Below are 16,269 nucleotides of genomic sequence, written 5' to 3'. Positions count from 1 at the left end.
AGTGCGTATTTCGTCAATCGTCAAGGTACACACAGCAGTACATATTTCACCACTTTTTTTGGGTGACATTTTAGGCGAAGCTGAGCTTCCCTTGCAGTCTTAGAGCAATTGCAACTGTTGGAAAATCTGATAGGAGGCACCCAGGAGGCATCCTTATAAGATACCCAAACCACCTTAACTCGCTCCTTAGTAGAGAAGCAGCTCTACTCTGAGCTCCCTCTGGATGAGTTACTCACCTTATCTCTTATGACTGTGCCAGACCAGAATCATGAGCAGTATGTGGTGGCTTCCTTTGCTGAAAAGCTCGCAGGTACGTGTCCACACACCAGCAACAGTTGCTGCTGTGGTGCTGCCTGCCTTTCTACATTGAGTTACCTATGATAATGGCCCTAAATATTGAATGTTTCATTTAATTTAATTGTTAACATAAAATAAATATAAATTATGTTTAGATTCTGTCCACGGAAACAGAAACCGAAAGTGTTAAGTACAAATATCTACATTTTGTTTATATCTGTGACATTGTTATGGTTGCTAAGCCAACCTAGGCTCGTACTACCATGGACAAAGCTACTAAAGGCTAGCCTAGTAGATAACATTATTCACTGATCTCCTTTCCCTGCATGTTGTGTTTAACTTGAGACCGAAGCTTGCCGAAGTGTGACCCCCTACATCTGAGAGGGGTTGTGCTGTGTTCAGGAATCACCCAGCCACTCCTCTTCCACGCTCCGGAATTGCCTGCTCGCTCCAGTGTCTTTCACTGGGTCTGCCAGCCTGCTCTTGAGTGTAGTTGTTTTTACAAATAGTTGTGGTGTGTGGGAAAGACACAAACAGTCTCAGTCTTCTGTCTTTTTTCTCAGTCTCCTCCTGCAGTGTTCTTCTTCAGTGTCTTTTTCCCCCAGTGTATTGCTGCAGCTTGCTGGGCTTTATTGATTCCGACCCCCTGCAGCCTGTTTGGCTTGATTGAGTCAAACACCACACCCCTCATGTGTGCACATGTCAGTCTCACCCTGGCATAAAGCTAAAACCACACCTACTCCCTAACAGACATTACTGAACCATAACAGACATATTGAACATGCTGTATATACACATCGAAACTGTAGTCAAAGTACAGTTATGATGCCAATATGACAGTCAAAATACCATTCACTGTCTCTTTTTGCTGTGAGCCAGTTGCGTGTCGTGGTAAAAATAGGTGAGACCTTTATTCTCTAGATGTTCTGCAACTGACATGCAGCCTAGAACCCTATTAATTGGAGCACAACTGCTGGTCCCTTTTTTCAAAAATGGGAACCCCCACCCGGTCTCCCACTCCACAGGCACTGTCTCCAAACTTCACACGGCTCCGAGGTGTGTTAGCCATGACAGCCCTAACGAAGTCCAGATCCTTCAGCATTCCTCAGCAATGTCTGCCAGGGATATGGATGAGTTCTTCCATGGAGAACATGTTGGCCAGAATCAGGAGTTCCTCAGAGTGCTCCTTCCACTATTCAATAGTATTCCCAGTCCGCAGTTCTCCCCTTCTGAACGTAACATAAGCAACCGCAGCAGCCACAGCCCCTCTGGCCAACCAGTTCATGTCTGTTGCTTCAGGAGAATGCTGGGCCAACAAAGCCCAAAAGGCCTCCTTCTTCAGCTTGTTGGTAGTTCTTAGGTTGTCACCACAATGAATAATGATGACCATCCAACCACAATTCCTAACAGTTGGATGCCATGTCCCCAACCTCCCCCTGTATTCATGATCAGACCAGGCAAGCTGTTCTTCCCCATCACCCCCTCCAGGTTTCCCCATTGTTGCTCATGTAATGGTTGAAATCCCCTAGGAGGACTATAGAGTCCCCAGTCAGTATCCTTTCCAGGACACCACCCAGAGATCCAAAGAAGACTGGCTACTCCAAGCTGCTTTTGTGCATAAGCACAATCATCCGTTCATCTTAGCAACTCACAGTAGCATAGAGACGACCCTCTTGTTCCAGGGGAAAACTCACTCAGCCAGGGGCTTGTGAGTATCCCCACACCCGGCCGTCACCTCTCACCCCGGGTAACTTCAGAAAAGGTGAGACTCCATCCCTATTCCAGGGGTTTGGTTCCAGAACCAGTGCTATGTGTGGCACTGAACCAATAAATATCTAGTTAATACCGCACCAGCTTCAGTTCCTTCCCCGCCAGAGGGTTGACATTCCACATCCCAGTAGCCAGTCGACGATGGAAGGGGTCAGCAGACACCGGTTCACAATGCACCCAGCTACAATGCCTATCCCTGCGAGCGGAAGTCCAGGTAAGCCTCGCTCCCAGGTCTGGCTCAAGAAGCGAGCCCCAGTTTCCCTTTTCTGGGTAAGGTGCTGCAGCTACATTTTTTGCAGATTAATTTAGGGTTTGTGAATCGCACTTAGACTTTGCTGTCTTTGGAAGATCCTACCAAGACATACTGCCCCCGACAATACAGTTCTCAGGGTCACAGGATTACACAAACAAGAAGTTCTAGAATATAATTTAAAATCCTTCTCCTTACCTACAAATCTCTTATTGGTACCGCTCCATTGTACCTTAAAGAGCTCATAGTACTGTATTCCCCGACTGGATCCCTGCGCTCTGAGACTGCAGGGCTACTTGTCATTCCTAGAGTCTCCAAAAGTAGAATGGGAGGCAGAGCCTTCAGCTACCAAGCTCCTCTCCTGTGGAACCAACTCCCAAGTGCTGTTGAGGAGGCAGACATCATCCACATATTTAAAACTGTATAACACTATTCCTGATCCTCTGAGCTCCTCTCCTCTTTGTTTGTTTCATTCATGTCTCATCAATGCATGTTAATAATTCAACTTCTTCCCTGGAGGTGTTTGTGCTTTGTCGTGGCTACTACTATAACTATTAGTCAGTAATATATCTCACTGTATCACAGCTGTTATTACCACTACTAGTCATTGATCATATTTACTACCGTAACTATTATCATAGTCATATTCTATCACCTTAGCTGTACTTGTTTCTACTATTCTACTATATTAACTGCCATAACATATAAGTCATATTCACATTACTTTAGATATTATTATAGTTACTGTTACTTTTGTGGTTGCTTGCATCTCTGGGACTGTCTCTCTGTCTGTCTTTGTCTCTCTCTGTCCATCTGTCCGTCTTTTCTCTTTCTCTTCCCTTTTCTTCCTCTCCAACCGGTGCAGGCAAGATGTCCGTCCTCCACAGAGCTGGGTCTGTTCGATGTTCCTGCCTGTTATAGGGAAGGTTTTGGTTGCCACTGTACTCTACAGGGAAATTGTTGGGTCTCTGTAAATCATTAATAAGTCATAGAGTGTGTTCGTTACCTACTCTGTAAAGTGTCCTGAGATAACCTTTGTTATTTGGCACTGTAAGTAAAATTGCATTGAATTGTATTTTGGCTAATCCAGCATGCATTTGAGTCCCAGTATGACCTGATGTATGGTTTCTTCATACCTTTACTTCCCCAGGTGTTTCACTACAATAGTTTACTATTCAGAAATATTGAAATATGAGGCCTGTGTAGTCTCATCTTTCATCAGTACAACGTAGCTTTTGTGCCTTTGCTGTCATCTCACAACTCTAAGTTGAATATTTCACTGCGTGTCACACTATTAAAAAAGAATCCTGTAGCTCAGGGGGCTGCAGAGAACGCTGAAAGGCTTCAATTGCTGTGCTGCTGGAAGTGATGGCATTACAGAGCATAAGGAGAGGACACTGGCAGAGGAAACTAGCTAGTACAATACAGCCACTACTGTACCTTTCATGTGTAATGAGATAATCTTACTATATTTTGCCTGATCATATCCTTTAAACAGACCCCGCTAAAAAAGGAAAACGCAAATAACAATTACTTTCCATCCGTTGGTTCAATCTTGTGTTTTTGTGTCTACTGTTTTTCTAAACCAATCAGCTAGAATCATCCTACATTTACATGTTAGGCTGCCAGGACTGTTTTTCTCATTGAAAGTACAGTATCTGTGAAACATTCACTCCCACTCTGCACATGACAACTCAAATATTGTCAAAGCCAGGCTGTGGCTATCACTGAAGACACTGAGGTTATGTCTATGTGTTTTTTTCTGGGAGATTGAGAGTATTAGTAGCCTGTTTCCAGACCTCTGAACCACTCCCACATGTCATAGTTTTTCAGAATTTTTAGCAGTTGTGCTTATTGACCCTGGCTGAAAAACAAAATGATGCAAGCTAATCAGAGCTTTAAAGGTGGGACTAAAAATGGTGATGTCATCCTCCTTTTCCAGAAGGAGAAAAACAGCATGATACTGTAAATATTAGCTACAAAATCTAGCATTTCTAAAATCTTGGCTGGTTAACTTATAGTGATAGGCTTTAAGGTCAATGCAGTAGAGACCGTGTCTAAAATAATTGTTTAAATGTTAAAGTGGTTCTTGTTTATTGCTTTTGTTTCATGTGTGTGTGTGTGTTTGTGTGCGTGTGCGTGTACAGTGCAGCTGGCTGTGGAGGAAACCCAAAAAGGAGCTTTATATAACCAGGGTCAGTGCTGCACGGCTGCATCACGTGTCTTTGTGGAAGAAAGTATTTATGAGGAGTTTGTGCGTCGCAGCATAGAAAATGTCAAGAAGATTGTCATAGGAGACCCGCTGAACCCCCAGACATCACACGGACCACAGGTAGGAACTGACAATAAATATAGAGCAAACACCTCTAACAGTTGATTTGAGTGGACACTTAGAGGCAGCAAAACAAGCCGAAGACTTGATATTGACATTATGTTACCTTTTTGATTAAGGTGAAAAATTCATTTGGTTAACTTCCCCACCTCTGTCTTAGACCCATTTTCATTCAGATATCTTGAGCTCAGAGGTCAAGGGTCCCCTTTGATAATGGACATGACATGTTTTTTCCTTGCCAACATTTAGTGTACATGGTTAGGTTTAATAATCAAACTACATGGTTAGGTTTAGATAATAAAACTACTTGGTCAGGTTTAAATAACAAAACTACATGGTTAGGTTTAATAATCAAACTACATGGTTAGGTTTAATAATCAAACTACATGGTTAGGTTTAATAATAAAACTACATGGTTAGGTTTAAATAATCAAACTACAGGTTAGGTTTAAATAACAAAACTACATGGTTAGGTTTAATAACAAAACTACATGGTTAGGTTTAAATAACAAAACTACATGGTTAGGTTTAAATAATCAAACTACATGGTTAGGTTAAAATAATCAAACTACCGTACATGGTTAGGTTTAAATAACAAAACTACAGGGTTAGGTTTAAATAATCAAACTACATGGTTAGGTTAAAATAATCAAACTACATGGTTAGGTTTTTATAATCAAAATGATTAAGTTAAGTTATTAAATGAAATATTTCTGAGTGTGACCCTCTCTTCTTTACAATGATATATACATTTTGGATAACACGCCAGATGTTCAGAGGGCAGTGGCAACCCTACAAACAGAGCTGAGCTTGGCTTAACACCCTGGTCCGATTTGTGCTGGAGAAACAGAAATGAAACTGATATTAATTCTACGGTGTTATTTGACTCTGATGAGAAGTGAGTTTTAAACCGTCCCCTTCCTTTGTTTACTTGCCCACCTGATGCTGCCTCCAGATTGACCGACAGCAGTTTGACAAGATAATGGATCTGATAGAGAGTGGGAAAGAGGAGGGAGCCAGGCTGGAGTATGGAGGAGCAGCTTTGGGCGAGAAGAGCCTCTTCATTCAGCCTACCATCTTCTCTGGGGTCAAAGACCACATGCGCATCGCCAAGGAAGAGGTATAACTTGTTTCAATACATTAAAAAATAATCTCACACAGTAAGGGGAATAGTGACACCCTGTGGGACAGTGCTTTAATTACACCATCACAGCGCAGAGAGGCAGGCTGCACAGTCAACACTGGTGAGGGGCTGGACACACGGGAACAGTCTAAGCTTGCGCAGTTTTTATTCCAGAAGGCCTGTTTCTACCAATAAAATGAATTAAAAAATGACTAACACAAGTCATCAAATTCTGTGACAGAAATGGATGTCCATAGTCCTCATTTTAAAATAAATTATTTGTACAGTGTTTCAACTAGGTCATCGGGTCAAGAAGAAAAAGAAGAAGAAAAACACATTACAAACCTATGCTTTTACCGTAACTTAGATGACCATAAATCCCAAATCTAAACTGTATTAAAGGACAATTGCAGTCGTTATTGTATTTGCAAGCCTGCTCCATTTTTTCGCCATATACAATCTTTTTGTGCTTCAACATTTTTGGAGGGTTAAATGAGTGAGTGTGAAGCACTTGCTGTACACTTGAATCTGTTGTAAGATGATTTTATCAGTATTTAATCCCACTCCTAATGGGAACAATGATGCTGGGCCCTGGACTGAAGAATTATTGTCAGGTCGTGAACATCTCATAGTGGAGATTCAGTAGAGATAACAGGGAGATGGAATTACCTGCGAGGCATTGCTGCCGGTTGCACCTCCTCCGGTGCCCACGGGTCAGCTGTAGGGTCATCAGCCAGGAACCACCAATCACCAATGTTTCGCTCCTTTAATCCTGGAACGTCTCCTGGTGGCACAGCAGTGACAGGGACTGCCACCCCCTGCAGCTGATAGGTGTTCCCCCCCTGCGGCTGTTGTTGGGGTTAGTTGTTTGTTCCCCAGAACTTGTCCTTCCTCCTTAACCAGAGCCATAAGCTTCTTTTCTCAGCCTCCTCTGCCAGCTCTTTGGTTGCCTTCCTCAGGCTCCCTCCCTCAGCATCAAACTTCCCCTGGATAGATGGTATTCCAGCCAGCCATCCGGCACTCAGCAGCCAACTCTGAGTACTTGGCCTTTTTTCGTACGTAGGCGGCCTCGATCCCCTCCTCCGCTGGTACCCTGAGCTCAATGAGGAGCAGGGATTTTGCCTTAGAGGACCACGCCACTATGTGTGGGTGGAGCGATGTAGCAGTGATCTCGACCGGGAAGCGAAGCTGCCTGTCGAGGTCGACTCATGTTCCACTCCTGGTTAGGGGAGAATGGCCTAAGTGTTTCTTTTGACCTGGTTTCTCTATTCCCCCCACCTTCTGTGACAAAGCCAATGAAGCTGTGGTTCTCAGAAGGTGGTCTGCTGCTGCCCTGATCCCAAATCTAAACTGTATTAAAGGACAATTGCAGTCGTTATTGTATTTGCAAGCGAGCTCAATTTTTTCACCATATACAGTCTTTTTGTGCTTCCACATTTTTGGAGGGTTAAATGAGTGAGTGTGAAGCACTTTGTGCTGTATACTTGAATCTGTTGTAAGATGATTTTATCAGTATTTAATCCCACTCCTAATGGGAACAATGATGCTTAGTCCTGGACTGAAGAATTAATGTCAGGTCGTGAACATCTCATAGTGGAGATTACATCACAGAGGAGATGTCAGTTATCTCTGACCTCAGTCTGCTCTTGTTTAGTGTCCTAATAAAAAATGTTTGTTCACTCACGTATTTATGGACAGTAGAGCCAAGTAAAATCAGCATACCATTGGAGTTTTTGAAGAACTCTAAACTTGAGGACATGGGGAGCTGCAGGTGGTAACTTCAGAAAGTATCATCACATTGCATTTCAATAACCTCCAACTGCATGTCCTTCTGTACTCCTTTCAGATCAACAAGAGCAAGGGTTTGAGAAAAGGTGCAGGTGCTTTTTGAGGCAGGGATTTCTTGATAGTGCTGGTTAAAGTCAGCTATCAGTGATGTGAGTACAGTCACATATTTCCCTATTTTCACCGAAATCTTGTCATTTGGCTATCAAAGGTTGACACTTGAGAACAAATGATTCCACGCGTGCATACATTTGCTACACAAGCGCATCTTTTCTTCCTCCCTTCTGCCAACTACACAGGGTTGTATAGTTCAACAAGGCTGTGACCTTTTCAAATCTCAGCTTATAGAACCACTCCAAAACTGTCCCACGACAAAGGCTATGGAAGGAGGCATGGACACCAAACAAAGATGGCTGTACTTTCGGGGTATGACACATGCACAGAGGAACTGGAGCTGCGCTGTTGGAGGGTTCCAGCAGATGGCTCTAGAATTAAATTGATGTTTTCTGCTCAGGTGCGCTTGGGCCGTTTCTTCTTAGCCTCTTTCTGCTAGTCTTGCCCACGACTGAGTGGTAGATTACGTCTACCATGAGAAACATCAGGGTTTTTTTTGTTTTACATTTTGTTCATGCTACACGCTCCAATGGACTTTGTTTTTAGTTTGTACCAGCAAGGCTCCACCTCAGCACCCTGAGAGAGATCTTTGGACTCACTCAATCACACACTTAATCACACCAGTACCACCAGTTCATCTCCCATTTTCACTTAGTCAACTTGAGTAGAAAAATCCTTCTAACCAGTCCAGTCTTATTGTTTCTCTTTCCAGCAAATGAAAGATTTTAATTTTACATTGTGACTCACTTTGCTTTTTTTTATTAGATAGGACATACAGGAAATGGGGTGAGAGAGGGGGATACATGCAGCAAAGGGGATCTTCAGCCTCTTTACATGGGGCGACTGCTCTAACCACTGTGCCACCAGACGCTTTCTCTGTCACTTCTCTGTACTCTGGACAGATCTTTACTAATATTTTTCCTTTCTCAGATCTTTGGTCCAGTGCAGTGTATATTCCGCTTTAAAAGCCAACAGGAGGCCATAGAGAGAGCAAACAGCTCCCAGTATGGCTTGGTGTCAGCAGTCTTCACAACAAGTATGGACAGAGCTCTGTCTGTGTCTGCAGCCCTGGAGACTGGCACTGTCTGGTAAGTCCCTTTTCACAGTCCTGACAACAGAGGGAATGTTTTGACATTTTATTTCCCTGTTTATTTTCCATTAAAAAAAGCATGTACATTTTATTTCAGCAACATTATGGCATGAACTGATTAAGTCCATGGAGGTGCTCCTGCACCTGCTGCAGATCATTATACAAGATTTGCAACATTTTTCAATGTTGGTTTATTTCCGTGTACGTCTTTTAGATGTAGGTGTAGTTTAGGCAGGCAGTAGGTGGTAAAGTCGGCATTGACCTCACTTTCAGGGGGGATGTCCTCGATGTTTTTTTGACCCCTGTATCACGCTTTGGCACTATTCCTTTTGTTTGGTTTGTTTATCTATATGGTTATTATGCATGGCGGGCTATATATATTATTGTTATCAGAACAACAAGAAGAGTGTGATGAGTTCAGTGCCAGAACGCAAAAGCCAACAGCAAGAAGAGAAGCAAGAGCAAAGCGCATCAGCCTCCGAAGCCTCTGTAGCATTAAGTATAAGACTAAGCTCCTTTAATATTAGTCAAAAATCCTCATTGTTTGAAATTTCGTTTGGAGATTTCCACCTCACCTGTCAGTAGACAGAGTCCAATATACAAACTTGATCCCATTTTGGAGGATGAACTTTTGAGAGTTGGAGGAAGATTGAGCAAAGGAGTGATGCTAGAGGGAGACAAACATTTTTTTCTATCCAACGATCAGCACGTTTCCATGCTCATTCCAAATGATGTAAATCAACATCCTGGTCCTGTTGGAAGGAGTCACGCACTGTCCAATGTGAGGAAGAGGGTTTTGGATCACTTAAGCCAATTCAGCGGTTAGGAAGATCATTGTTGAATGGAGCTTTTTTAGACGCTACAATGGAAGAGCAGTTGAACAAAAGATGGCAGGTGTTTCAAATAAGAGAATCCTTACCCATCTACCACTGTTTACCAACGCTGGAGTAGATTACTCCCAGTTGAAGGAAGGAGGGACAGAGATATGGAGTTATATTCACCTGTATGGTGAGTAGGAACGTTCATCTGGAGGTAGCAGTGTTGCTGGAACGGACACATGCATCAATGCTTTGCAGCTTTTTATTAGCAGAAGACAGGTTGCACATTTAAGGTTAGATAATGGCACCAACGTCATTGGGGAAGAAAGACAACTCAAGAAAAGAGTTCTGTCACAGGTTGGAATTCATTGTAGTTTTAGGGTCTGTCCACACGGAGACGCGTTTTCTGCACAACTTCAGTATTGTGTTGGCCGACCATCCACATGCAGCTGGCGTTATTGGAGCCTGAAAACGGTATCTTTTGAAACCGAGTCCCAGAGTGGGAAGATTTGAAAATGCCCCCGCGTGGCATCGTGGTCTCAACAGTGAAACCTTATACTTTGATAAAGGATGGCGTCATCGCCCCACCTCTGACCTCTAACCCCGCAGCGTCACATAACAACAGTGCTGCTGCGTGAGAAGAGAGATGGACCCATAGGCTGTTTACTGAACTGCATGGGAGTGAATTAGGCTGACCAGATATTTCTCCCTTTTCCCTGATGCTCTGAATAAGGAGCTAAATTGGTCGCTAGTAGCTTTTTATAAATAAAGTTGCTAAGAAGGTGCACACCTGTGAGTGCTTTGGGACGGGGAAGGGGCTCACAGCAGCACCCTCTGCTCGTTGAGGACATTAACTGCAGAGTGATTGGTGCATCAATAGAGTCCAATAGAGCACCAAAGTCTCCACTAACAGCAGAAACAGTGGACACATTTCTCTCTAGGATGGAGGAGGATATGGGAAGTCTCCAGATTTGGAGAGAAACTCTCCGGTGTTTGTATTCTCCACAGCGTCTCCCCGTCTCTTCTTCTCTGTTGTTTGTGTATTTCTGTGGCAGTTAGAACGCCACATCCAGACCTGGCATGTGTACTACAGCATTTTTAGCCCTTTTCACTGCTTTCGTGTGGATGCAGATATTTCTTGGACAGAAAACTTTTTAAGAACGACGGGGGGAAAAAAAGGAAGTTTTCGATCTTGTGGGATCCTTAACCCACCAGCAGGTTCACACCATGGTGACATGTGGTAACGGATGATCCGCCCGGTGATGAGAGTTCTCAGCTTTGTTCTGGGGTAACAGATGTTGGACGATGATGGATTTCATACAGTGCTCTGTGAATAGGAGGCCATTTTTAATAATCAGGGATTCTAAATACAGATGAGGATTTGATATTTTAGCATAATCTTGACCAAATCAACCAGATTTCATGCAAATACACTTGAGAATATCTCTGCTATTTCTCAGTCATATAACACACTGCTTACTGCACGGATATTGAGGCCACACCCTCTACGTGCACAATGCACTTTCTGAGGGACTTTTTTTGGAGGGGGTGATTTAATTTTTGAATAGGTGGGGTAGGAGGGGGATCACATTCATGTTTTTGTTGTTCAATGAAAGAATTGATTGTTCCATAAAATAATTAAAACTTTATAAAGTTCTACTTAAAAAAGTTAATTCCCACAAATTCCCATGGAAAGTTTCCAATTTGAATCCCTCAATCCCCCATCTTAACTTCCCATGATAAATTTCCGGAAATTTACTAGACATTTTCTGGAAATGTTCTGCTCCTTTGCAACTCTAGTTCCAAGATAGGGCCATATAAAGTTTACTCTACAAATGAATAAAATCAAACCATTGCCCCCCCTCTCTCTCTCTCAGGGTAAACTGCTATAACGCCCTTCATGCCCAGACTCCCTTTGGAGGGTTTAAGATGTCAGGCAACGGACGAGAGCTGTAAGACCCATTACTGCCTCTTCCTTAGTCATATTCTTCAGTTGTTCACTGTGTACATTATTCCCTAACCTGCCTCATGTGTTGTCTCTGTCCTGTCAGTGGAGAGTATGCTCTGGCTGAGTACTCAGAAGTGAAAGCAGTGACGATCAAACTGAGTGAAACCCTGTGAGAAGAGCTCTCTGAGATGACCAGCACTCTGCACTGCCCATCACATCACATTTCTCTCTGACCCACACTCTTCCTGCTTTGTCTTCAGTCATGCTGATGACCTGGAGATTAGAGTTAGGCCAATACATCAGTTAGTCTATACAGTATATCAGAGCCGGGAGGAGTCAGGGTTTGTGCACCTTTGATATGCTGTAGGTGAGCCGAGGCTCAACAGCTTCATTAATTTCAGAAAACAAAATGGCTAATGGTCGATTTTTAGAAGTTTGTATTTTTCTAATAATTTTCGAATAATATATTCAGAAGTTCCCAGACATATGTATGTAATTTGATACCACAGTGCTGCAGGGATGACATATTTTTGTTAGCTTCCCGCGACAAAAAGTCAATAGGACTTTTCCATTCAACTTTGGATTATTGCAGAACATAAACTCTGTGGTGGAAAACAATTTTTTGAATCATAAATGCAATCACCAGAAGTAAAGAGCTAATATTAGGCTACGGACAAACTACACCACCCACTAGCTTCCAACTGTTTCTGCTTGTAAAGCATGATGATTTCTGTAGTCTCATTTAGCAACCTGTAGCAAAGACACGTACATCTCCAAAATTCATGAGTGGGGTAGTTACTGAATTATGTATTTTATGTTGTGGATAAAAAACGTTAAAATCTCCAAGAACACATGAAACCAAAAACGGATTCAAAATCCCATTGACTTTGAGACAAGGGAACCTTAAGTGCAAACATGCTAGCTCACTTCCAGGTTTTGGGACTCATTCCTGCAGCACTCTGTTGAGGGGAAAATAGAGACAGTGTTCAGTTGGGACATTCCAGTAACTGGTTTAACCCATAGAGCACAGTCGGTCAGCTGAACATAAACAAAATGTATCTTCAGCCAAGCATACATTTCAACATATCTGATGAATTAAGCTTCCAATAATTAATTAGTAATGAATGAATATTTACTTGGGTTTCAACAAGGCAGTGCTTTTAATGAAATTATCACTGTACCTAAAATTAGTACCAAATACCAGAGGTCTTTCTAAGAAAATACCAAAGCTTAAAAAAAAATAATCACAAAAGTACTGACATAAAAATAAAAACCCAATGTTATTTTAGAAACTGGACATTTTTTCAAGCTTTCAGCCACATCTGGTGGCCTTCTTCACCAGAGGGAGTTTGCTCAATTGTCATGAAGATGGTTTACTTGTCACCACATGACCTTAATGCTGTGAGCGGTTTTGGTCTGATGTTCACAGAAAGCTGATGTTGTCTGTTCCTATTTCATTCCATCTCTTGTCCCTGCTCTCTCTCCCTCTCTCTGATGTATTTTTCCTTTTTTACTGGTTCTTTTCAGTAGAGTACAAAGATTGTGAATGTGCTACGCCCCTTCTCTTTTACCTTCTTACTGGTTTACGTTTTTTGACTTGGCATTAAGTGACTTAGGGTGCACTCACACTGTCCATCCGTACAGTGTCCCGTGCTTTAGGGTACCTGTTTTACAAAAGCACACCTCTCCCAAATGTGGACGGCAAGCGTACCGCGACTAGGCCCGGTAGGGTTGCACTCACACTGGTCAAACGAACTAGACTTTAGGCTTGAAACGTGCTTGGGCACGGTATGTATGGACAGTGTGAGTGCGCCCCTTAGATACTAATAAGGCTTTCTCATCAGGGACCTGGGCCCAGATCAAACTACACTTGACGCCAAAGTCCAGTTTTTGTTGATTAGTGTGAACACTGTGCCTTGATCCAGTCTATCGACTCCACTTGAAAAGGTGGTTTTGTGTATGTACTCTAGTACAGTTCACACCAGGTGTGAAAACTAACTTTACCAAAACACAGAAGTAGCCCGCCATTTAACGGGACTACAAGGAGTTTTGAACCAGTTATGAAACAGTCTCATTTTAATACTGCACAGCCCACCACAGACATATCAAGATCCTTTGAACAAAGACGGGTGACTATCTTCATTCCATATAGACCCAATCACAATATTTGTTTACAATAACTTTCAGGCACAGCACTGAAAACAGGTGAGGAACTACTCGATATACTCTCATCTCATTCATCTAAAATGCATGTTTGATGCTTTCATATTTCATAACAACAACACTTTAAGTAACAGACACATATTTACCTCAAGGCTATGGAATGAGGCTAGGACACCAAACAGGGATGGCGGCACTTCGGGGGTATGACGCATGCGCAGTGGAACTGGAGCTGCGCTGTTGGAGGGTTCCAGCAAATGGCCCTACAATGGTGATGGTTTCTGCTCAGGTGCTGTTTGAGTGCGCTTGGGCGGTTTCTTCTTCTCTTTCTATAATAATGTGCCCCCTATTGAGCCTCATGGCAATTGCAGACCAGATTGTACTGCACATGTCATACCGACAATGCACCGCCATTTTTGTTTGGTGACATAGCTATTTTCTACTAGTCCTGATTTACCACAGACTAAAAAATTACACCACCATGACCAGGGATGAGATGTCGCTGTCCATAACACTAGATTTGGTAGATGGAAGATGCTAGAAAAACAACACAGAACGTAAAATAAGCAGAAGCGTCTGAGATGTCGGACCACCTTGTTTGACTATATCGTTGCACTTTACAGTTACGGCTGAAAATGATAACAGACATCAATGAGTCTTCAGATTTTTCATATCTCTGCAACTAAATCAACCTCCAGCTGTCTACCCGAAAGTGACTGTTGTTGTTAGCATGACGTCACAGTGACTGAAATCCCATATATGACAACTGAACCATCTGCATGACAACTGAGGAAACAGCATTCCACTGATGAAGCCAATGATGTGGCTGAATGTTTCGAAAAGTCTTTTTTTTTTTTGTCAAACTACTCTTTCTGTGGTCAATAAGATAAGACTGTCTGGGACGTCCCTCAACTGAACAGCGTTCTAAAAATACTCCAGGAGATGCACAAACATAGGGATTAATCAGCAATGACAGGATTTTTTTTATATGACTGCCAGTCAAGTATCATCAAATCTCCCTACATGGAACAAGGTGTGAAGGCCAGAGAAAGAAATACTGTTTATTTTTGTAATTGTTGAGTAGCTGGAAGCGCTGATTCTAACCTGGTGTCTAATATGAATGTCCTCTCTGCTGAGGAGAATGTGCCTTCCCTTCCAAATGTTGGAAGGACTGTTTCCTGTCCCAGATAAAGTAATATTCACCTTGCCAGTAACATTTTAGTACTGTAACAGCAACAATGTTATCATTGAATGGATAGTGTCACCGTTAACTTCTTTTTTCATTTTTTTTAACCAACATGTATGTTTCTGTGTTTGTTTATTATCACACATGGAAAACAAGTCTGTCTGCATTTTTCTCACATTAGTTTTGTATTTAAATAGAAAAACTGAATAAAGAAAACCAAATGCACTTTGTGTGTCATTCTAAGAATCTTATGTATAGGAATGTGTCTTTTACACAAAGTCTGGTAAATAAATGCTTTTTCAATGCGGCACTTCGCCAATGCTCAGTGAGTTTCAGCACTTAAAGCAATTCTTCCCTCTCTGGCATTTTGACACTTTTCTTTTGTAATCTTAAAAGGCTCCTAATAAGCGTATGGCATATGGGTCTTGAGGAGTTGTAGCATTTATTCACTAACAAATAAACTGTTCACACACTGCACTGAACTTGGTTAACCAAGTCCAGTTGCTTTTGACTGAAATTGCTTTGGGTATAACAATGAGCTGGACAAATGAGAACATTCACAGGCTTATACTACAGCTGTAACTTCATATTTAAAGTCACATTCACTCTTTGTCTCCGTCTGTCTCTCCACTGCACACTCACCAACGTGATGCATGGAGCTGGAGTGTGTGCTACTGCTATAACACATTCTAGTTAAAAAGAAGGGGGGCAGCACCTGAAAAAGACAGGAGAGAGAGCAGACATGAACGCAAAACATGACAGCAAGGAACAGTTAGCAAAAGAAAATAAATACATAATGCAAACTTAACCATCCGTCCATCCATCCATCCACAATGATCACAACAAACTATTATTTGTTATATTAAGCATTTATCATTCATATCTAAGTATATATTTGTTACGTTTTGTTTTACAAAGTTAGGATAGCAATGATTAAGTGAAGCCTGATGTTGTCTTACACGTAAAATAATGATCACAGTCACTTCTGTAGCAATTTAAGTATAGGACCAGAGTCTAGGTTCAGGTGAGTGGTTGGTCCTAGTGTTAAGAATAACAGACCACAGACCAGTGAGGGAATTTTAACTGCCGGCTTTTTATATGTAGAGAACGTCAGAAGAACAATTGGTACCTTTTATTATTATTCAATCTCCCCTCAACCATTCAGAATGAAACCAGAAGCTCAGGAGAATAAGGTTATTTATCCCTGTTTATGTTATTTGGATTGAATCCAGCCTATTTGAACTGAGATAAAAGTTTGTACCTAGGTTTCTTATGTTGGCTGTTGAGTTCCTGGTATCTATTTTGAGCTTATTCAGTCTAAGTTCTCATTTCATCTAAATTAGGCCTATTTATGAGTTTAGTTCTATGTTTCTATTTTCTCTTTGGTTTGCTTAAC

At 42.0% G+C, this 16,269-nt stretch overlaps 1 protein-coding gene across 1 annotated transcript in view; it reads left to right on the top strand.

Moving 5' to 3' along the window:
- The window catches only part of aldh1a3 (aldehyde dehydrogenase 1 family, member A3), a 33,056-nt gene extending 20,435 nt beyond the window's left edge, over positions 1-12,621 (top strand). Inside the window, exons 9-13 of the mRNA XM_083918853.1 lie at positions 4,465-4,649; positions 5,605-5,769; positions 8,602-8,759; positions 11,457-11,531; positions 11,631-12,621. Coding sequence (XP_083774979.1) covers positions 4,465-4,649; positions 5,605-5,769; positions 8,602-8,759; positions 11,457-11,531; positions 11,631-11,700 — 653 coding nt within the window. The 3' untranslated portion in view covers positions 11,701-12,621. The remainder of the gene's footprint in view (positions 1-4,464; positions 4,650-5,604; positions 5,770-8,601; positions 8,760-11,456; positions 11,532-11,630) is intronic.
- Positions 12,622-16,269: the final 3,648 nt, after the last annotated feature.

The sequence above is a fragment of the Echiichthys vipera genome, assembly GCF_963691815.1.
Source record: "Echiichthys vipera genome assembly, chromosome: 1".
NCBI classification, from domain to species: Eukaryota; Metazoa; Chordata; class Actinopteri; order Perciformes; family Trachinidae; genus Echiichthys; species Echiichthys vipera.
This window is presented reverse-complemented; position numbering and strand designations above follow the sequence as displayed.